This window comes from Acomys russatus, chromosome 5 (genome assembly GCF_903995435.1).
Source record: "Acomys russatus chromosome 5, mAcoRus1.1, whole genome shotgun sequence".
NCBI lineage: Eukaryota > Metazoa > Chordata > Mammalia > Rodentia > Muridae > Acomys > Acomys russatus.
This window is the reverse complement of record NC_067141.1, coordinates 51,672,561-51,696,933: the sequence shown is the minus strand read 5'-3', so window position 1 is coordinate 51,696,933 and position 24,373 is coordinate 51,672,561. Positions and strand designations below refer to the sequence as shown.

General features: G+C 40.8%; 1 protein-coding gene across 4 annotated transcripts in view; it reads right to left on the bottom strand.

The window, feature by feature from the left end:
• A1cf (APOBEC1 complementation factor) overlaps window positions 1-24,373 on the bottom strand; it is a 72,317-nt gene that overhangs the window by 13,979 nt on the left and 33,965 nt on the right. For all 4 annotated transcript variants that reach the window (XM_051146335.1, XM_051146337.1, XM_051146338.1 and 1 more), the window contains exons 3-6: window positions 18,441-18,575; window positions 16,326-16,456; window positions 8,060-8,298; window positions 4,790-4,954 (exon numbers count right to left, since the gene is read on the bottom strand). In XM_051146335.1, the coding sequence (XP_051002292.1) occupies window positions 4,790-4,954; window positions 8,060-8,298; window positions 16,326-16,456; window positions 18,441-18,575 (670 nt within the window). The remainder of the gene's footprint in view (window positions 1-4,789; window positions 4,955-8,059; window positions 8,299-16,325; window positions 16,457-18,440; window positions 18,576-24,373) is intronic.

The window sequence follows — 24,373 nt, the reverse complement described above, 5'->3', positions numbered from 1 at the left end:
AAAGATAATAATACTCTATAGAAGATAAAGTGTTATTAAATTGACTTGAACTCAATTAGGGTCACCTTATAAACATATATTTAACTCATTTACTTCAAAATACTGTTCTGTCTGGGAGTTTCAAAGTGAGGTATGGGAGTAAGAAAATGCAAGTGGAGCTAGAGCAAGGTGGTAGGAACAGGGGACTAGTACACACAACCAGGAGAGGAGCATCTATCAACTGGCTGCTGAAGTCTTCCCAGGACTGTTGTGGAGAAGAAACAATGCTGTGCAATAATTCATGGGCGTGAGAGAAGGCACAGTTTTCCAGCATATCCCCATTGGTCAAATTTCATCCCAGGAGTGTTAGCTACGCCCCTGCCTCCCCCCACCCCACCCCAGTCTGGGTTAGTGTAGCTACTTGGGATGCCTGTTCCCATGCCCTGTGGTGAAATATTCATCCAAGTCTGCTGGAAAGGGAAGGAAACTCTTGTCACACAGATAGCCAATGTCATAGTCATCTGCTGTAGTGTCTGAGACCCATCCTTTACAGTTCAGTGCTATTTTTCTTAGCTCTATGATCACACAAAGCACAACATTTCAAGGTCATTTGCTGGTAAGTGATCATGATGTCAGTGTAGTCTGATCCTGCACACTGTAGAAGCCTGAGGTAAACACTAACTCATGACCATTAGAAATGTCGCACTCAGTCCCCTGAAACTACTCTATTTCACTTTCTATATAAGAAAATTGGAATTAGGGGAGATTTTTAGCAATGTGGTCTGCTAATGTCTATTTGATTAATTTGATTTTACTTTTGTGTAAATATGAGGAGGCTATGGCAGAGGGGGATTTATATATATATATATATATATATATATATATATATATATATATATATATATTTTATTAATTTATTCTTGTTACATCTCAATGTTTATCCCATCCCTTGTATCCTCCCATTCCTCCCCCCCCCCATTTTCCCATTATTCCCCTCCCCTATGACTGTTCCTGAGGGGGATTACGTTCCCCTATATATTCTCATAGGGTATCAAGTCTCTTCTTGGCTACTTGCTGTCCTTCCTCTGAGTGCCACCAGAGGGGGATTTATATTTCACACAGGACACAGCTAAGGTCTAGAATCTCATGTCCTATACCCTTAATTAATTCCTTTATTTTAAAAAATGTTGCTTCTGAAAGACCATCTGAAATCCCAGGTAATTTCGGCTTGTAGTATGGAAAGGTTGAAAATAAGTTAGATATCTACTAATTCTAACGTGTTTCTTTATACAGATGAGTTTATGCACATGCACAAGGATTTTCTATAAATACATCAGTATTTTGCTACTGTAGAAATAACAAAATAAAACAAGACACATTTTCTTAGAAATTATTAACTTTGATATATTTATAGAAACTTCATTGAGTCTTTAAAGAGCTCAGAATATACTTATGCATTCACATGGAAGTATCCAAACCCTATTGTCTGCTTCTAAAATTCATAACAACATAAAATATGAGTATCTATTTTTAAATATCTCAACCCACATATAAGTACACACAAACTCAAGTACCTCTATCCAGAGATACTGTGGAAAGGTGTATATCGAACTGATAAAAAGCTACTTTGTGACGGAAGAGAAATCTTGGGGGGAATAAAAATATTTTATATATTTACTATATTTTTAATTACATGGTCACGTGTGTACGTGTTGGTGTGGTTGTATGCATGTGAGTGCAAAACCTGTGGTGGCCAGCAGATGGTGTTAGAGCCCACGGAGCTCCAGTTACAGGCAGGTGGGAAGCAGCTCACATGGATGCCAGCAACTGAATTGGGGTCTTCTGCAAGAACAGTGCAAGCTTTTACTACTGAGTCATCTCTCCAGCCCCAAGAATGAAAACTTTTTTGTTTTGTTTTGTTTTGTTTTTGCTTTTTCAAGACAGAGTTTCTCTGTATAGCTTTGACTGTCCTGGACTCACTTTGTAGACCAGGCTGGCCTCAAACTCACAGTAATTGGCTTGCCTCTGCCTCCCTGAGTGCTGGGATTATAGTGGGCACCGCTGTGCCCAGCTAACGTTAGCCAAGTTAGTTTAGTTTGTTGTGTAAAAACATCCAGAAAGCAACCTACCTTATTTTTATGTAGAAAGACTGTTGTACATATGAATCGTATCAGGAAAAAAAAAAAAAAGTTGTTGCACAAAGATACTTAATGTTATCTTTTAAATATCCTGTTGCTCACTCAGTCTTCTAAGCAAACCTTTTCTTTAGTTGATGGTTAAGTGGAAACTTGTTTCTCTACTGCTGAGTACCCTGGTTATCTTCCAGCTCTCATTAACCTGGCATCTTTTTGAGAGGCTGGTTTTTCTTCATTTATCCCTAGTTCTCAGAGTCAATGTGACATAACACAATTCTCAGGATGACTAGGAAGTGGAAAAAATCCTTTCCTTATCAGACTTCGGTTGTTCTCTCAGACTCAGGGTCACTAAATCATTTAGAGCTCATACTCTACCACATGGTTCAATGACTGCGAATTACCTTCCTTTGGAACAATGGGAAACATGTAATCTAAGGATAATTTTTTATTTTAATTGCAGGAGTTTTCTTCTCCCTCCCCTTAGTATTTAGCTCTTAGCTTCTTATGACAATAATTATACAGAACAAAATTATCTGGCTAGACTTAAATAAATAAATAAGTAAAGGCATGTGAGCCTATGAAGCAGAGGGCATATAATTAGCCGAGCCTTTAGGCCAGTGTCCCCATTCCTTGAGTGCTGGGTGGAGTGATGACCATGGCCCCCTTCCACACCTTGTCTTGGGAAATGAGAACTACAGAATCATCTGGGATGCCCTCCATACCTCCACTCCACTCTGCTCTTCTGATCGATAGTTTCCCGAGAGAAAATGTTTGTTTTAGCTGCACAAAATAGCATCTTCACTTACCCCTTACCTAGTGGCAAGGATACAAGAACTAGTAAACACACACAGTACCAACGTATTATCAATTCCCATATACCCTGCCACTCATATTAGTTATGCAGCATTTATATTGACTTGAGTGTTCTGAAATTTTTGCTATATTGAAATCGTTCTGCTTTCTTTCCTGGGCAGTAATATTCAGACACACATGCTCATGGAAAGCTTTGTTTGTGAACATCTGAACATAGAGAGTAAATTAGAAAATGGGGGTTTGAGTAATACAAAATGAATTTCTCCTGTCTAAGTACTACCTAGGTACAACCCTACTTGGAGACCAAACAAGACCCAGTCAGGGTTCAAATGATATACAGAGTCAGATTTTCAATGAATACTAAGGTTTCTTCAGAAAACCCAATACCTTGAAAAGAAAAATTTAATATTATTTTTCTCTTTCCATAACATTTTCTAATATAGCCTCGATATACTAGACCATTGTGCTGGAGTAAATTTGGGGCTTTAATTTTGTTCTCTCCATAGGACAGATAAGCTGCTAGCTGTTTATATTCTTTAGCCGAAGGTGAAGCAGGATAATCTATGTGTCATTCATTTCATCAAAGAGCCCCGAGTGTTGTGCCACTGGCCCAAGAAGTGCCCTGGAATTGCTGTAAATGATTTAGGCTGAAAATAAGGAACATATAGTAGTGACTGGAGACATGGGAGGAAGTGGGGGGAGGGGAAGAAAGGGCAAGGGACAGAAGGGACACGTTGGCATTCATTATTTACTTACAGTGTCTGGTGTACTAAAGTCTAGGCATATCTACCTTAAATATGCAGACCGGAGTGGTCATCATTCACTATAAAAAGAATCAGTCTTTTGGCAGTCTCACTCTAACCTCTTTCAAAACAAAAGCACTGTTTTAATTGGGTGGGAAAATAGGTATTATTCACTCTGGGAAAAACAAACCCCACCCCAGAACGCATGAAACATACACACATACGGACAAGTTCCTATCCACGCACAACCCCATCGATCTTCAGCAGTCATCTACGTGTGACCCCTCTTAAACACGGCTTTTCTCTGCATTCCAAGAGCAGGAGGATTTAGCTATTACTTCTCCGTAAACGTCTTCCACACACAGCTCACATCTGTTAATTCCTCCTACAGTGGGAGGCATGTTGGAGCTGCTGAGGGAGCAGCAGCTGCATGAATGAATGAGTGCATGGAACGGGGATGGACGCGTGGGTTCGTGGAGCTGTTAAATCTGGGGTCTGCCAGCTGCTAGCTGTGTGACTATCTTACTGCTCTGCGCTCTGTTTTTTGAGTTATAGGAAATAATAGACACCAAGAAGGAACCTCTGTGATGGAGTTATTGTGATGAATAAACGGCATGTGATGTAAACACGCCCACTCTAATTCTAGCGGAGTTTTTTTTTTTTTTTCTTCAGTTTCTGTAGTAGCTATGGATTCACAGCTGTTGGTATGTAGCCACACCATGATACTAAATGTCAGGGAAGGCAGAATTCTTGAAGCTGAAGGAAGATAAATATTTGAGTAATCTTCATGAGGGAAAAAAAAATGGTACCCCTACCAATTAGCTGTAGAGTAAACCATACACTTATCATCCCGTTATTCATGTACCATCGTATCCACTTACAGTTGGAAGCAGACAGTCTAAGACTGTGAATATTATCAGGAGGCTTAACATGACAGCACCGTAGCCTATGCTTGTCAGCATCCTATAGAACTTGCCAGAAATTCTCACTTGTGGGAAGATGTTTCCATGATAAACACAGTTGGTGTGACTGAGTACATTCTCAGACATACGAGTGGAAATGACTGCAAATGCTTTTGGTTGCCCCAGGGTAAGTTGCTATAGCTGGCATGCGTCCTACCTGGTTTAATACTGTTGAATTCCTTTTCAATCATCTCCTCTGAGGTAGACAGCATGAGGTTCCTTACATACAGGATTTTCACTGAAGACATAGTGTCTTCATCAACTTCGACCTCAGGCTCTGCCCAGTCTACTGCGATAGGATGTCCCCACAACTGAATTCTTCCTGTTGACGATGAGGATCAGAAGAATGATTAATTATTTAGAAGTCATCACAGCGTCTCAGCTCAGGCTGATGGACTTTTAAACGGAACTGGCCCTTAAGGGCTTAAATGACTAAGACCACTGAAAAAGATTATTATTGATTTATAAGACATTCAAATGATGCAAGAGTTGGACAGAAGAGACTTCCGTGTGTGACCAATGGCTTATGATAATGATTGACTGTAAAGAGAGGTAGGATGTGGTTTGAAATGGAGCAGAAGTGAGGAAGCAGTGGGCACATCTGACTCTCAGGACAGCTTTTTACAAGGGCGGTGGGGGCGGGGGGTGCGGGGGGTGGGAGATAGATTTTAAGGTGAGATAATGAAAGGGGGAGAAAGGCAAAAAGTGGATTTAGGGTTTAGACACAAAGTCTGACTCCATGAACATTAAGAGGTCGCTTGGACGGCATCCGCTGTAGCTGGAATGTGTTGTCTCTTAGGCAGACACCACCACCCAGACATACTCAAATGAATGGGGTGGGTGTGGCCATGCATTCTTCTGTTCTCAGTCCCTCATGCTTGATCCAGGGTTTAGACCAACTGTGTCCTTTCCACATCCTCTGTCTGAATATAGGCAATGTGGGAACTCAGAGAGAGTGTCTTTTTAAAAATCCCAGTTCAGAGAAGACAGGGAAAAGTTGATGGTAAGAAATTTAACTCGTCTTAAAAGAATAGTTGTTGCCTGAGTCAGTACATGTTCCTGAACCCCTACAGTGGTAATCAACTGGTTTTTTTCCTCACTATTCTGAGTGTTTCCCATGAGCCTCTCAGTTCTTTCTTATTGTGACCTTGTAGAAAGAGGCCCAACACCCAGTTTTACAGTTTCAAAGTGGATCACTTAACAGTAATTTCCTTTTCCTACTTCTTGCCCCTCTGAGTTTCGCCACTCCACGGCCACATCCCTGGAGGTTCTGTGCTGAAGTGATGGGATAAAGATGAGAAATAAACTCAATTTCCAAACTGTATGGAAAATCTGGTTGGTTTTTTTTTTTTTTTTTTTTTTCATTCACTGTTTGGAAGCAAGCTGTACCTTGTAGGGAGCACAGACCTCGATGGAACAAAACCAGGAGTTATTAGTGTTGGGAAGGATTATTTGGGTAATTATTGCACAGGGAAAACAAATATCCATCCTTTTATTCCTTAAAAATCAATCATGGTCTTTGATAGAGGTGCCTACAGCATACAAACAGAAAGCATCGTTTCTTTAATAAATAGCACTGGGCAGGGGGTGGGGCGGGCATGGGCATCAGGCATAGCGGTACTTGTGAGGCAGAGGCAGGAGGAGCTCAAGTTTGAGGTCAGGTTGTGCTAAATAACAAGATTTTTTAAAAAGTACTGGGTAAAGTGACTCTCCTCATCCACATGTAAAAATCAAAGCCTTATCATAAACCACATAAAAACAGCAGCTGCAAAGACAACTCAACAGTTACGAGCAAATGCTGCTCCCCTGAGTGACCTGTTTTTAATTCTGAAAGCCTATAGAATGGCTCACAACTGTCTGTTAACTCCAGTTCTGGGAAATCCAGCACCCTCATCCAGCAACAGGCACCCATTTGATGCACAGTAGTGGAAAAACAACTGAGTACAATGACAAAATATTAAGTCTAGGTCACAGAGAGGCTAAGGATAGTCCTTGTCTTTGACTCAGAAGACTTGGCCACTAGCTAGTACGATATGGGAAAGCTTCGACATAGAGAAGCATCCATCACTTTTATAGATTCAGCAGTTTCCGAATCTTACACAGTCTTTCTCAAGCTTGGAAGCTATTGTCTAAATGCCGAAAGTTTTGTTTTTTTTTTGTTTTTTTTGTTTTGTTTTTTTTTTTTAAGAGGACTAACTCTACTGCCACTTTGTTTTGTGCTTAAGAATGTATGCAGGAATTCAGGGACCAGAAATAAACTGACAAACTGACTGATACCTAATTGTTGACAAAGGTGACAAAGACATGTGGTGGCAGCAGAGGGGGTTAGGGGAGTTGAGGGTTGGGGGCTCAGGGGGACTCAGGGGGGCTCAGGGGGATAGGGGATAAAGAGAGAAAACCTGTTCAACAAGTGACAATGGAAAAACTGGATATTAAATGAATAAAATTACATCAGTGTCTTTCTTCTTGTCCAAAATAATCAACTCAAAGTGGATCAAAGACCTTAATTTAAAAGCTGAAAGTGCTAGTGGAAAATATAGGGAATACATTCAAAATGCACGTGTAGGCAAGAGCTTTCTGAACAGAGCTCCAGTGGCTCGGGAACTGGCCTAAGAACCAGCAAACAGGACCCCAGGATATTGAGAGGTTTCTGCATGGTGAAAGACACCATTGGTAGAGTGAACATAGCAGTCCACAGGATGGTCAAAATCTTCACCAGCTATACTTCAGCAAGATGCCTAGTACTCTGAATTTGTAAAGAAAGCTGCAAAAATTAAACACTCTTCCAAATTGTCATTCAACAAACGTGCTAATGAATGGACAATTCTCAAAAGACAAAAGAACAAAAAAACCAAAATTAGCCAATAAGTGTTTTTAAAAGAGTTAGACATCCCTAGGACCAGGAATGTGTATATTACAATTACTTTGAGGGATGCTAACATTGGTCTGATCCAGGCGCCATTGTTGGGTTTTTAAATTAATGTACTGATGCTTGGTGCTCACATGTGTTATTGGAGCACCTAAGCAGAGCTGTTGAGGAAGAATGTTTGTTTCTTATCTCTGATTAGAAGGAAATATTTGAAACTGAGAAATGCATTGAAAGCGTGCCTGTCCGATGTCCTTGGGATGGTGTCTACATTGTGAAAGGTAACATAGCCCAGTTTAGCTTGTGAGCTTAATCTGTATGCAACTGTATATCTGTGATGGATTTGTTTAATTTCTCTGTAGGATTGCTGTAGATCAAAGCTCTCCTAATGCGCAGATGTGTAACTTTCCAAAGCAGATCTGTAAAAACTTTAGGGAACTGAATCAATTGTGAGGAAAAATAAGCAAGATGAAGAGCTTAAAGGCAGCCCAGCAGGGAGGCTCAATCAGTGTATGCAGGGGCTGCTGTCTGTGTGGAGTCCTGCTCAGGAGCTAGGCTTACCTGGCAGGAGCCTCCTCCTAGCCATCGCGGCTGCGCGATGGCTCTCATATTCCACAAAGGCAAAGCCCCGGTTTTTGGTTTTGTCTGCAGCGCTTGGGTAGACGATGACATCAACAACTCCTTCTGTGACCTTTTTCATCTCTGATAAGATTTCTTCTCTCTTTTTGGTTTTGGGGATTCCTCCCACAAACAACCGGCAGTTGTCCACACTGGCACAGACGCCTAAGAGACGGCCATTCCTAAGAGAGGAAAAAGCAGTTTTCATGTGCAATGGAGGGCAGTAGCAGACGATGCAAATGTGTAACACTTTCAAAGACAGTGTGGTTTCTCTAGAGAGGTCAGAAGATGTTGCGATATAGACTGCTACCTCTCCGCTTTTTCTTTTGTGGTAACAGGGGCCTTGCCATATGCTACAGAGGAGATTCCACTACTGACTTATATACACAGTCCTGACCTTTGAACTTCTTAAGAAAGAAAAATAGATTTAAAAGCTGGCTAGTACCTGGGCTCTTTTGGCTAGATGTGCGTTCACCCCTTGCCATCCGTTCTTTGCACTTCTGGATGTCCCAGCACCAAGGCAGCTATACCGGGCCCTGCTCCTCACTTCACCTACTTACCCTGTGTCACTGGAGTTTGCTGTTTTTCATGATTTGTGTAGATTATCACTAAGCCAGGAAGCTCTTCTGATATGATTACCATTACAAATGCACCCCTCCCTAAAAACAAAATTACAAAGAGCCAGCAAGATGGCTCAGTCTGTAAAGTCCCTTATTAATAAGCCTGGTCATCTGAGTTCTGTCTCTGGACTCACAAGGTGGGAGGCTAGAATGAATTCCCACAGGCTGTCCTTTGACCTCCACACTCATGGTGGGTATGTATACACACAAAATCTGTCTGTAACAGATTTTCTTACGTTATCTTATTCATCCCATACAAAAGAGCCTGCAAGATGAGCAAAACAGATATTATTTCTATTTTATAGGCAATGAACTTGAGATTCCAAAGAATTAAGTGATTCGGTTAAGGTCTTATTGATTCTGAGGGGTGCAACTGGCCCTGGGACCTCCGTTTACTGTACGTTGCAGAGTTGCCTATTAGTAAGATGAAGGATGCCCTCATGGGGATGTGTACATAACTGTTAACTAAACAGTGCCCCTCTTAGATAGAGCCTAACTGACAGATGTGAGGCACTAACCGTAGGTATCAGTTAAAATCTCATCAAGCTGGAAATGAGTAGTGTCTCCCATCTTCACTGAGATGACATTTGCCTGTGCCTGGACATGACCTCATTATGAACCATAGTATATTATCCTTGGCTCTTTTAAGGTGCTTTTCCATTTTTATGGTTATGAGTATTTTGCCCACATGTATGCATGTGTTTGGGAACCAAGTCATCTGTAAGACTGGCATGTGCCCTTAACTTCTGAGCCATCTCTCCAGGCCAACACCCCTGGTTCTTGACCACTTAGTGCCAATAAACAATTGTCAGGTCATCCAAAATGTGTTCTCCTTTCTAAATGTCGCTTAAGAGTGGGCAGTGTTCTTCCCGAGAACCTAGTAAATGGAAGATGGGCTTTCCCACTGAAGGAGGCTCTACAGCCACTACCAATAGTAGCAAAGAACAGTTAGCATTAGGAGCACTTTGCATTACGCTGCTCAGGTTTATTCATTTTTTAAGAATATAAGAATCAGTATGTTAGTTCATTGTGTTTTTTAAAATGTGTAGAAAATCTGGAAAGACTATCAAATATCAACATAGTATTTTAGGCACTAGGCTTATGGATGAATAGTTTAAACTGTTGTACCATTTAAAAAAATATTACCTATATGTTAAATATTAGGCATTGGCAAGCTCATCTCACTCTTGCAATGTTCCCCAAGAAGGTGATCTTCCTGTTGTTTGTTTGTTTGATTATTCCATCCTATTTTAATTCATCAGGAGCTCATGCATCCCAGGCTGCTTCCAAACTCACCATTTGTCCAGCTATGGCCTTGAACTCCTAACCTTCCTCCTCCGTTTCTCAAGGGCTGAAAGTGCAATTGTATACCGCCATCCTGGCTTATATGATTCCTGGATCAAAACCGAGGCTTTGTGCACTCTGCCAAAGGAGTCCCACCTCCAGCCCCTAGCTACATGCATTTTACATTTTACTTAGGAAAGCACAAATACTTCTCTCACTTCTTTAGAAATCGTTTTATTTTTGATGGTTAGTGGGCTGCTCTGGTATCAGTTGCTATCAGGAGAGAGTCTAGAGTTTCTAAATGCATATGGCTGGTCAACATCCTTTCCCAGAATTGCCTGGAGACAAAATACCATTTCTCACAAGCTAAGGACATGACTTTAATGTCTCCAGAAGCCAAGCATTTAGAGGATGCTCCGTGAATATTTGATGGGGAGGAAGATGATGTGGTAACTGTGGGTCTTTTCTGGGTAATAGCCTCATCCATCCCCTGAGAAATGGTGGCTGACAGCAAAGTAAAGGTTATTGTTCCTTTCTGGAAGAAAGGCTTTCTCTCTGGCAGACTGACAAAAGCAGAGTCGAGGTCGTGAAGGTAGCTCTGCGGTCTCTTCCTGACTAGTTCACGTTGAACTTATCTTACCCCATAATTTGTAACGGTTCCCTGTGCTTTTACCTTGCTTCCGGCTTCCAATAGGAGATTGGCCTGTGATCGTGGCCAGTTTTTCTTTTCAAATTCTGCATCGCACTTTCTCCTTTCCTCCCTGTCCCCCATCATTCCCTCAAGTGCCAGTCAACTTTCAGAGAGAGCACCTGCTCCTTCGAAGCACAGAGATTTAAGTACCATATCTTTGTTACTTTGATGACACTCTATGAGATAGGAGTAATTTTATCTGTTTTATAGAAAAGACAGTGAGATTTACTGAGGAGACTGTTAATGAAGTCATCCTGGTAGCATAATGATATTTTTCATATCTTCTATATTTTCAATCGCATTGGCAGGACCAGTATTTAATGATGGGTTGAATAGGTACAGCTAGCTGTCAATCTCCTACAAAGCCTACTCTATGTACATTTCAAGTTAAAAGTACTTGGGGATAGCCCTTACTGATACTGTGTCTATGTTTCATAGACTGGGGGATGGGGAGTCTTCCCATTCCTGAAACCACATAACTAGGATCTATAGTTACAGTACATAAATTCTGCTGCCTTAATCTAGCAGAATGCTTTTTAAAATGGTATAATTTTAAAACATATTTTTAATTTATTGTATTTTTAAATTAATATATTCACTTTACATCCAGGTCATACCCCCTTCCCTCCTCTCCTCCCAGTCCTATCTGCCTCCCCCTCCCTCCTTAGGAAAAGGAGACCCCCCCACCCCTCATACCCCCCTGCCCCCCCACTACCTACCTACCCCAGCTCATCAAGTTGCACCAGAACTGAGTTCATTCTCTTCCCCTGTGGCCTAGCAAGGCAGTCCCACCAGGGGGAAGCGATTGAAAAGCTATGTCAGAGACAGCCCCCACTCCCCTTACTACTGGGCCCACATGAAGCCTGAGCTGCTTATAAGCTACATCTTTGTAAAGGCGTAGATCCAGCCCATGCGTTGTCTTTTGTTGATGTTTCATACTCCACAGGCCCCTCTGGGTCCTGGTTAGCTGTCTCTGTTGGTCTTCTTGTGGAGCTCTTGTCACCTCTAGGTCCTTTTTATTCTTCCCTCCACTTTTCCATTTGATTCCTTATGCTTTGTCCAATGTTTGGCTGTGAGTCTCGGCATCTGTTAAAACTTACTCTTTTTTAAAAAACATTTATTTATTTATTTAATTTTATGTGTATGTGTGAATACCTGCACATGTGTATGTGTACCATATCTGTACCTGGTGCCTGAGACGTAATAAGATGAGGTCAGAGTTCTTGGAACTGGAGTGACAGACAGCTGTTATTCTCAGTGTGGATGCTGGGAACTGAATTTAGGTCCTCTGTAAGAGCTTCAGGTGTTCTTAACCTCTGAACTATCTCTTCAGCCCTGTATATGTTTTTATTTGTGATTTCATTATTATAAAGTGATTTTTAATAGCCGTAATGTTAACAGAGCAAGGTAAATTATAGTTTTGCAATGCCCTTTCCAAATTTGCCAGTGTATATTATTTTTGTATGATATTTCCAACATCTCTGCATGATGTGATCAAGTGCAAGGATAAAAGTTATGTTCTAAGAAGTCAAAAGTTTTACCAAAGGAAAATGCCCCTAGATTTTCTGATTGTGAATCCAGTCTTACGCATACCACACAGATACTTTTAGGTCTACAGAAGCATGTGTGTAGGAGAAGGCCTGTTTGTGCTTCCTCCAAGACTGTTCTAGAACCCAACCTTGGGACTGACCATCTTAGGCAGCAAAGTTGCCACACCCAGTCATTCTTCATGTAGCTAACGAGTTTAAGAAAAATGAGCTAGTTGTTAATTGCTTCACAGGATTATAAGGATGCTTTGTGACATAATGTACTTCTTTATAAGAAGTAGGGACCTCTTCAGTGCCCATGACCCCTGCTACTAGGAGTCTCAGCTAGAGTCACCCTCCTATCCTCCCTGGAGACTACCCTGTTGTTGGTCTCCAGCTTGCCACAGAGAAGGTCCCGCTCAAGGTTTCTCTTCTCTGTGCAAGCCCTCTGTCATCCTGCCCCTGCTCTCCCCAGGCCTGATACTGACCTTCATTTCTCTCTGTGCTCCCTCTCTTACCCTGTTCACTCTCTTTAACCAGTTCCACTGTCTGTTCTATTTCCACTTCTGAGTGAAATTTTTTTCTTTTCTTTCTTTTATTAATTAAACATCTTTTTTACACATACATTTATATTATTACATGTATACACAATAAACTACCTATAGCAACAAGAACCATGATACAACCAGGAATTGTATAAATGTTACATTCTTAGTGTTTTGGCTATTTGTGTTTGACAGCCTTGCAGAAAACATCCTTCCTATCTTGGTGCATCTAAAATTCTGAGTGTAGATTACTCCATGACATTTTGTCATTATCAACTTAAAACATCTATCTAGACCTAAAAGCATCTTAACCCCTAAGCAACTAAGCTTCATTGTAAAACTAAGCTACCTGGTCTTAAGCTTCATTAGGAACTTGAGAAGGAATAAACTTGATTACCTGACCATTCCCCCAATTTTATTTGGGCCTCTGCTAAGTATTAGTCATCTTCAATCAGCCAGAAGAAACCTTAAGAGAACGATGCCTCAGTTCCCTTAAGGGGGGTTGGGTAGGTTTTTATTTGCTTTCTTGGGCTATAGAGGGTTATTATCAATGGGAGTCGGTTACAAGTTATTACTGGTCCTAGTTAGAAAGAAAACAATATTAGACTCAGTGATGTCTCTCTTTTCCCTTATCTTACATTCTTAGGTTTGGAGATAGGGGTTGAAAAGAAAGAAGGGGGAATATAGAAATACATAGGGAAGATAGAACAAAAAGTAGATTAGTGAGTCTACTCCTCAACTTAATGCCTCAATTGTCACTCACAAGGTTATTTTTAATTATGAGTAAAATGTAAATGTCCTCCCTTGAGTCCTCCCTGTTACCTTCTTTGGATCTGTGAATTGTAGTATGGAACTAGACATGACTCCTAGTGGAAGGAGGGGAACACCAACCCACCCACAAAAACTTTGACCCAAAACTTACCCTTCCTACAAGATATTTCAGGACTAAAAATAAAGCAGAGATTGAGGAAATGTCCAATCAATGCCTGCCCCAACCTGAGATCTGCCCCATGGGAGACAGCCAACCCCCGATGAGTGGCTCCACCCAGCAGCTAATGGAAACAGAGGCAGAGACCCACCACCAACATGGGGTGGAGTGCAGAGAGTCATGTGGAAGAGTTGGCGGAATAGTAAGACTCAGAGTGGACAGGAACTCCACAAGAAGACCAACAGAGCCAACTAACCAGGGCCCAGGGGAGCCTGTGGAGACTGAAGCTCCAACAAAGGACAATGCATGGGCTGGACCTAGGCCTGCTACACAGATGTAAATGAAGGGTAGCTTGGTCCTCATATCAGTCCCTTACTAAGGAGTATGGGGCCTGAACTCTGATGCCTACTTTTAGATCACTTTCCCCTAGTGATGTTACCTCTGACAGGCCATGGAAAAAGAGGATGTTCTCAGTCCTGATGCAAAGTGACATGCTGGGGTGGGTGGGTAGTGGGGATTCCTCTCCTCTGAGTAGTAGGGGAAGGGAGCTAGGGGAAGCAGGGAGGGACAGAGGGACTAGGAGGAGAGGAGGGAGGGGGCTATGACCAGGAGGTAAAATGAATAATTAGTAAAAATTTTAAAAAAAAAAAAAAAAAAAATAGAAGTAGGGACAATACTAGAGAGGAGGCAACTCTGTCAGTGTTCAACAAGTGAAGATTCTGTCAATTACAGAAAAGGGATAAATGTGGTAACTTTTGTCATCTGTTGGCTACTATGTTCTAAACACTGCATTAAGTTTTCAAGACTCTGAATTATCTGTACGGTTAAGCCTGGGAAATGGATATAATCTCCAGTCTATAGTTGAAAGTCTGGGCTGGAGAGATGGGTCAGTATTTGAAGCAAGTATTGTTCTTTCAAATGTCCCAATATGATTCCCATGATCCTTGTAGGTCAGCTCACAACTACCTGTAAGTCCAGCCACAGGAGAACAGATACCATCCTCTGGACTATGCAGGTGCGTGCACGTGCACGCGCGCGCGCACACACACACACACACACACACACACACACCTATACATAGGCATGCACAAACACACGCATATTTAGAAACAAAGTAAACCTTAAATGAAATTGAGGCAAAAAGAAACAACTGCTTGCTGACCCTCAAGTGAAGCTTGGTTGACCTAAAGATGTTGCTGTTTCACTGTTGTGACTAGTGAAAGGATTTATGGCAGATTTTGTCCCAAGTGATGGTTTTAAAAAGGCTATCTTATGAAAACAGACTGATGATCATACATCCTCAGGCCCAGGAGCCCCCCCCCCCCCCCCGGAGTCTCATGGTTTTAAATGCTACAGAAATGCTCTAACTATGACCCTTCTCCTCCCTCCACTCTCATACAGTTGCCCTATATCTTGCCTGAGGGGTCTGATGTTCACCTCTAAGGCCAAATAAATACCTCAAATAGAAGACTTCATATGCTCCCTCCTCTCCCCTAGTCTCTTTAGCCCAATGGCACGGCCCCTCTCACAGACACCTGGACCCGAATCCCATGTTATTTCTCCTAATTCTGGATGTACTCACATGTTAAACATGATATCTAGTCATTGCATTTCCCCTGTTCCACCTTCCATGTATGTCTAGTTCTTAACTCTTTTGTTACTTTTTCTTGAGATCTCTGATTTAGTTACCGTCATTCCTTGTGTAGATTTAGATTGTGCCTCAGCCTCCAACATGTCTTCTCTCTTTCAGCCCCTGCTCTACATAGTTCACCATGTGCAGCAGCCATAACAATGCTTTAAAGCACATCAGGCCAATTAAGAATCTCCTCCAATTCTAGGTCTTTATACAGTAAGTTTCGGAACTTTGGCAGGATGCTATTGTCCATTTTCTTTTTTCCTTCTGGATTTCCCCCTGTCTTTCAAACACATAAAACATTCGGAACTTGGTCCTTGCTCTTTGTTGCCTTTTCTTTTCTTTGAATAACATTGTTTGGGTCTGACATTCTTGACTGAATTTGTCATCCAAAATGTCAGATTAAATTTTACTTTCTCATAAAGTATTTTCTTAAAACCACCACAGTCAAGTAGCACTCTCTCCATACAACCTGACCTGTCCTTGGCTTTATGTTTTCAAGTTATCTAACCTGTTATATATGTGCTCTGTGGGAACAGAGGACAACTTGATATAATTCATATATCTTGAAGAATATTCAGAAATATCAATGACATTAGTTAATTAATAAATTTTATCACTTTCTACTCTCTTCTTCTCCTCCTCCTCCTCCTCCTCCTCCTCCTCCTCCTCCTCCTTCTTCTTCTTCTTCTTCTTCTTCTTCTTCTTCCTGTCTCTGTTTCTCTCTGGGGTACCCCTCCCCCTTTCCTTCTCTCCCCATGCTCATTTAATAAACTCCTCTACAACATAAAAATAAAATAAATTTTTATCTCTGTAAACTTTAGTGCCTCATACAGTAAGGAGATTTAAAAAACGTATAACCTGATCATTTTTACCAAAGATCTAACATCTTATTCCTAGTTTGGCTTATGCACATAATTTGTTGTGATAGAAAAGAGGTGCATTGTGGATCCCGTTTGAATATAGCAGGTGAGGAACTTACCGGATTTCATAATTATTAAGCTGCTTGATTGCATTCTTGGCTTCCTGCTTGTTTGAGAATGTTACAAATGCATAGCCTCTGTTGTTGCCATTAAAATCCATCATCATCCTCATTTCATAAATTTTACCAATCTGTAATGAATACAAACACACCATTGCTATTCACATATTTATACTCCCAAAATGTACGTATGCGCTCGCATGCGCGTGCGCGCGTGCACACACACACACACACACACACACACACACACACACACACACCACAATGCTTGCTGAACTGCCTCCTGCTGTGTTTGGCCTTTGTATCCATGAGGAATGGTTTGCATACTTTTATGCTGGCTTCAGATTAATTATCTAACTCATGGGAAAAGCCAAGTTAAATACAGAAAATACAGACAAATGGCATTTCAGCCTCAGCTAACAAAATGTGCATTTGGCCAGGCAAATGACCTTTTGTCATACAACTATCTGGAGATTTATGTAATGTCTTGGGGACCCAAAAATGCATTTGTCATCAGAAGTAGCATTTCCTGATAGATTTGTCCATGCCTTCTGAGCTGTCTTCTAATGTCTCCGTGCTTTGACCTTTACTTGGTTATACTCTGTCACTGACATTTAAAACAGGAAACAAGGATGCTCATTTGGGACCTTGCTAAACTAACTTCCTGGCTGTCTTTTTCCCACTGCTGTTATGTCAGAATGAATAGAGTGTGTTTCGTAGGTGGCATGGGGAGCACTCTCATTTTAGCAGTCTCTCTGTTGAAAATGAATGCTGGCCTCACTACAACTCACAGAGGGCCAGAACCTCATAGCAAAAGAGCACTTGGTCTTCATCCATCCTGTTTGACCCTAGTCTCCTTCTGTACTCCAACTATCTTGAATCATACAGACTAAGCAGTTTATTGCCCCTAGCTTAAGCTAGTAAGCAGGGTGGTCCAAATACGTACAATGGGTGGGAAGAAAGGGCCATTGAGCCTGCGCAGTACTTTAGTGCTTGGCTGCTTTCTGCTCAGCCATACTCTACCCAACTCCAAAGAACTCCTTGAGGAGCATCTATTTCTTCTCAGTGAAAAAGTGAGCACAGTTTTTCACCTGTTCCGTGTGTCTCCCATTCTCAGGGTTTTGGGTGTGTCAGCTGGGTTTCTATGCATAAAATCAGTGGCTCTGATTTAGAGGTTGCACATGGTAACACTTGATTTTGTCTTTTAGGGGAAGAGCCAAAATCTTATACTAAATGTGCTAGCTGGAAAAATATGCCTGGAAAAGTATTACAAATTAACTTTCAGATTGTGTCCTTTCTATAACTTTGAGTTAATATCAACATGCCATTTGGAACTAGGGAACTGGGTTTCTTAGTAATTGTATAAGGACATTGAGTAACCATGTCCGTACATGGTAAGTAACTGTGTCTTACATGAAGTGCCATATAAATTAATATTAAGATGTCAAATTGGAGCAATCTCCTCTCATTGGCAGATTGCTACACTGTTCTGCATTGTTAGACACATTGAATTTGCAGTGATGCGGTTACCAGTGGAGAGCTTGAAGGAAGAGATATGAATTTGACATTTGACAGCAATGGTCATTCAAGTTGTCAGTTCAACAGGACAAAGAGCTGGGCAAAGGCAATAGTAATAAGGGGACAGTTATTAATGGATGAGCAGATCTTAAGACTATCCACATTTGATGTGTTGGACTTGGAAGAGAATCATCAACTGGGCACTGGGGAGATGGCACGATGAGTAAAGTACTTGTCGTGCAAGCCAGATGCAGAGCACACATCTGTAATCCCAGGGCCGCTACGGTGAGCTGGGAGACTGAGACAGGAGATATGGAAGCTCATGAGCCCGCTGGCCTTGCATGTACCTAGCGAACAGTAAGAGACCCTGACTCAAACTAAATAGAAGGTGAAGACAGACACTGATGTTGTCCTCTTACCTCCACACAGGTGCTGTGTTGCCTTCATCCACACTCACATGCATGAACATAAATGTGCCCACATTGTACACATGCACTGTACGCAGAGGTTTAATAAAAGGTGAAAAATAATTAAAAAAAAAAAAAAAACTAAAGAGCATGATAATTTTCCCCTGAAAGAAATTAAATTTCGACTTACTTTTTCACACAATGGTATGAGTTCATCCTCAAAAAGGTCCCGGGGAAGTTTTCCAATAAAAATCTCACAGCCCCTTTCTGGAGGTGTAGCATCCCAGCCTGGTGGAGGACCACCATATTTTCTTTGTCCATTTTCCTGTGTGTCCAGGAAGGATGGTATATGAGGGAGAGAAGAAAACTATAAAACTTTTAGTTTATTTTCTTATTTTTGAAAAATAAGTTTAGCCAAGGACTATTTTAGGAACTATTTGACATAATAAGTAATAATAGTTGACCACCCAGAAGACAAAAGGTAAAGACCTGTCACAGCACTTCTGCTTCAAAGGCTTGTTCAAGACAAACATGGCTGACCCTTGTGAAGGGCTGAAGAAGTTACTCAAAGATGTCCTTCCATGACTTCTCATCAATTACAATGTCTCAGAGTTAGAGCATGCACCATGAGACGGAGGAATGACTCAGAACCCACCACAAGGCTAAGGAGGGAGCCCAAACCTGTGGTGCTGGATCTCTTCTTTTGTTTTAATAATTTATTATTTTTTTGTCATTTCATTTTCCTGTAGTAGAACACCTAACTGCATCCCGGTCTCATAGCAACTACGCAATTAGTTTGTCCTACTGTTGTAGAAATAGGATCTGACAATAACCGAGGTCTGGGCTCTGATTTAATATCAAGGTTGTGTGCAGTGGCAACAACACTCTTAGAAGTACAGTGTTTTGGCTTCGTTTATTCCCCACTAGGGCAGGACTTTAGGTAAATGACATCCTCTCAGCACCTTAGTTTTCTCACATGCAAAGTGAGGGCAACAGCAGTCTTTGGCCAGAGAGCAACCTTCATTTAATAGGCAAGTCTTGGCTCTTGGCCCATAATCGGTGCTCAGCTGTTATTAATTCCTTTCTTTCCTCCTTGCCTAAGCCAAGCCAAGCAATGTAGAGACCCTCTAAATAGAAAAACATCAAGATTAACACTTGGAAATGTGAACTGGCTAATTTGGGAGATAGCTGCTGAAGGACTTAAGTCTGTTTTCCAAGTTGACAGAATGGTAGGCTATGTCTGCTAGTGGTGCCTCCTTACATGAGGAGCAATGGTGTCCTCAGTCCAAATAGAACTTACTTCTCTATGTCTCTCTTGAAGTAATGGATGTTCTTTTTGGAGAGGAGTGACACTGGCATTTTCCTCCAGTGCCAGGGGTTCCTCCAGGGGTTAAGACCAATGTTTGAACACAATCCGTGCTACTTGCCTGCTGCAGTTCATTTGCTGGGGGAGGATACACAAGGCCCAATGCACTCTAGCACAGGTAGAACTCTAGACCATCACATTTTATTGTGACTCTTAAAGGGACCAAATGTCACCATTAACACATTAGGCAATTTTGTGCCAGGATGCATGTAACAAACGTAATATACAGAGTAGAAAGAAAAACACCCCAGTGTATCACTCTTCCCATCCTCAAAAGTAATTGCTAGCAGACACTTTAGTCTGCCTTTTCTAGTGTTTCCTATTTATACTTTTAAAAGGTATGTTTTAGGGTAAGGACATTGTTTTTTGAGGTGGCTGCCATATATTATTTAAAAAAAAGCAGTTTGTAATGTCACTTTTAGTCTCTGTCTATACCAACTCTAGCCTTTATTCTGTCAGAGATTGCTCTACCACTCTAATCTCAGTATTAAAAGATGCCTGTGATCAGGCTCACCTTTTTATTCTTAGCAATTTATGTGATGTTGCTTTAAATAATAGGACAAAAGGATGTATTGCCTTGGTTACTTTTTTGCTTCAAGCAATTGGGCAGGTTTCATCTTATTAAACCTTTAAAGCTTTGCCTACAGAGTGCTTCTAATTACTCACCCTAAATTCTTTCCCTAGCAGCAAAACTTGGGTATCACTAACAAACTAGACAAATGACATATTTCATCTTTCTCGTAAAGCAACAGAAAAGCATAGGGCTGCCCTGAGTGCTGTATCTTTATATCTCAACCAAGAGTTTTCTAAATGTATCAATTTGACACTGGTGAACATGGCCAAAGTTTTATTTTCTGCTTTTCTAACTAACATGTTGGAGATCAACTCCTGCATGCCACATAGTATTCTGGCCTCAGGGCTGTGTCGTGGCCCAGGAGTCATCGATGTCCAATTTTACAGAAGACACAAGGTCAGTGAGATTATTTTGTAGAGACTTCAGGGTCTGAACCCAGGAAGTCAGCCTGAGCTCGTCAGCTTAAGCCCTGTGTGTTATGGCATGGATGCTGGAAAGCCTAGGGACTTAGAACCAACACAGGCATTAAACTCAACATATAAAAATGTCCCGCCATTAAGCAGAAGGTGCCCCACTTCACTTAAAGCTCTTTCCAGCTCTTAGTCATTCAATAACACAGGTTTCGGGGAGAACATATCTCACCCTGCTTGTATACAGAAGGGCATATTACTGACGCTGGTCATCATTCCCTCTCTGGGCCAAACCCTGCCATTTGGGTGATGGCTTTCCCTTTTACATTCTTTCCTCTGCATTTCAGACATTTACAACACCCAACTACTTATTGGAATACACAGCATAAATTCAGCTAATATTATCACCCCTCTGATTGAGAAAATCAAATCCACATTCCATAATAACAAAGGGGGCTCTTCTGGAATGTTTGATTTGTGTGTGTGTGTGTGTGTGTGTGTGTGTGTGTGTGAGTTTCCTTTGATTTGAAAAATAAATAGGCAGTGAGCAGACTGACCTTTTGAAGTCTCATTTCTATTGTTTTGGTAGCTGTAGTTGCTAAAAATAAGCGATGTATATGCTATGGCTATGAGAGTTCCATTTGCTTATGTGGTTCCGAAGTTTATTAATTGTGTTTTTGTGGTTTCTATAAACACATGAAAAAAAATGCCCAATAATAGTCTTGGGGATTGCAGAGTCCAACCAGTTTAGAGATGTCCTGAAGTTTACGCCCTGGGAACCACCCACCAGGCCTGGAATGCACAAGCAGGAGAGGTCCACAGCAATTTGAAGCAGGCACTGGGCATTAGTCACAGGGTCAGAATAGCTGTCCATTACTCCAAAAGGACAGTGGGCTGATATTTCAGGCCCTATTTTTATAGTTGAGGAGTTTAAAATAGGTAAAGGCAGACTAGAACTGAGCTTTTCTCTTCTAGCTGGTATCCTCAGGGCCCCTCTCCTCAGCAACCCAAACATATTCATAGCTTAGAAAAACAGACTAAAAAGTGAGAGGATGTTTTACTAAACTCTGGGAGTTTTAGCCTTTCTTTATAATCAGGTTTGCGAAATCTTTTCTGTCTACACACACACACACACACACACACACACACACACACACACACACAGGCAGAAAGGTTTTAATTCTCTAATTAAAAACTAAAGATTTAATTCTAGCTCGAACGCTGTTTTTGTTTTGTGTGTTGCATGTTCAGGCTGCCTAGGAACTCCGTTTATGTCAGGAGTGTTTGGAATTTCCTCCTCCACAGATATTTCAAGATCTTCATGATGAAATTATGCTTACCATCTATCCCCTTAACCTTGGGTAAAACCAGATCACTTTGTGTAATAGATCATCCTGGGCTTAGAATTAATGCTGAAAGTAAACTGTTTATTTTGTCCACCACTCATCATTGGTACATTTGAAAAAATAAAACCACACTTCTGGAGGTTTTTTAAAAAAGTCAGCTACTTGCTTTTCTAGCTTCCTTTGCAAGTAGGACAGCTCTGATTTTTAATAGTAATGATTGAGGTCTGGCACAAAATTTTAATAGTATGACTTTTAATAACATTTCAAACTTCTGTATTGAACACTTGGTGATGGCGGGTAAATTTGCTTATCACCATAGGTCTGTGGTGTGCTTTTGGGTTTTATCCAGAAGAGTTTTTCCTCAACCTGGTTATCAAAATCCAAACATTCAGCAGCAGCTAGGGGTGGATCCTTGTGAAATGTAAATATACTTGCATTTGAGCAACACTAAATGAACTCAATATCTTATCTATCTATCTATCTATCTATCTATCTATCTATCTATCTATCTATTATTTTTTCTCTATATATCATTGATAATAATAATAATGAAAAAGACATTAGGAGTTTAAGAGAAAGAGTTGGGGATAGGGACATGAGAGAAATTGGAGCAAGGAGAGAAAAGGGTAGAAATTATGTCAATATAGTAACATTTATGAAATTCTGAAAAATTTTAAATTAAAAATCCAAAAATTTTAAGATACAGTTACTTTTCAAACAAGATTTTTTTTTTCTGTTTAACTAGCCCAAATTACCTTGTACATAAAGCAACGGCAACAAAGCATTGGTTCACTGTAATTGAGTTGGGCACTATGTGAGTGCTTCAGAAGGATTAGCTCACGTAAGCCTCCCCACGTGAGAAGATGGGGGATCCAAGGCACAGAATGCACCTGTACTCATGTGCATAATATTAGTGGCAGAGACACAAGTGCATCCTAGGGCCATGCTTTTAATCACAGCGTTATTTTCCATGGTTCAAACATCATTAACCCATATGAATTCATTTTATAGGGAAAAAACAGCATTCAGAAACTTTTTGTATATACTCTCAATGTTGGTGCTACCCTTATTAGTTATTTTCTTATAATCCATGCAAGGTGTATGCTATACTTATGTGAAATATTATCTGCCTGAGGACTATTGGAGGTCCACTGCTTGGTAAATAGTCCCATCTTCATTTTAAGTTATTGGTAGTATCATAAGGAGGAAGACAGTTTTTTAAAAATCAAATTGACACTTTTAACAAAATCTCTTGATACTTTTTTACCTTTCAGGAGCATATGTTGCCAATTTCTCAGGTGATTAATATCTCAATATTTGAAGCATTCAAAAGCAATCTTTCTTTAAAAAACAAAACAAAACACCTGTACCTTATAAAATTTTTGTCAATCTACAAGGATACTAAATTCAAGAATAAATTCAGAAACCAGAAAACATCTTCTGACAGTGTATGTTTGTTTCTGCCTAAGAGAACATGTAAAATGCCAACTGGTTTCTGAGAGCTGCTTGTGTCTTGTAAAGCAATTTGCATAATGATGGGCAGCGAATCTTGTGTTTCTCGCTTGAGTCCGGGGTTTGCTGTCTGTGGTCTGGACATGTGTCTTGCTCTATTGCTCCAACATCTGAACGCTTCTTGGATTTTAGATATGAATTGGTGAAGGACTTTGCCAATACAGTTGGAATGTGTTTTGGCCTTTTACATTGTGGTATTTAGCCAGGAGCCTCAGCTTGTTAAACGGCAGGTAGTGATTTTCATGTGGGATTGTGTCAATAGACAAGGAGTCCTGAAAATTTTTGTATCAATGAAAAATGTCTCAACATTCAACAATCGAAAATTAATCCAAAATCAAATGCATGATGAGTTGTAGGTGTTTCTGGGAGCGCGCACTTGTGCTGCACCCCGAAATTTCGCTGCAGCCTTGGTTGTAAATACACAGCGTGCGCATTGTCCCCATGTGCACGCCATCACACTGCCCATTGCCAGCCAGTGAGTGCTGCCTAGTGCACCAGGGCTCAAATTCAGAACTGTCATATGTCACAAGTTATAGTGGTTTTTACTTACATGGGACAGTTTCTGGTTTGATAGAAACATAATGGCTTAATTGTGGGAAATAACAATATTTTCTTTAGGTTTCTTACCCTCATCTCTTAGGATGTAGGCTTTTTGTTTGTTTGTTTGTTTGTTTTTCAAGCAGGGTTTCGCAGAGATCTGCCTGCTTCTGCCTCCCTGAGTGTTGGGATTACAGTCGTGTGCCACCACATCTGGCTAACACATATGTGTTAAATTAGTATATCTTTGGATTTTATATTGTTAGAGTGTTTGACTTCCAAAGTTTTTGTTTGAGTTACTGACTTGAGTTTCATAAAATACTCATTAGATGAATTTTGGCTTGCTTTTGGGACACAATTTCCAACAATTCTTGAAAT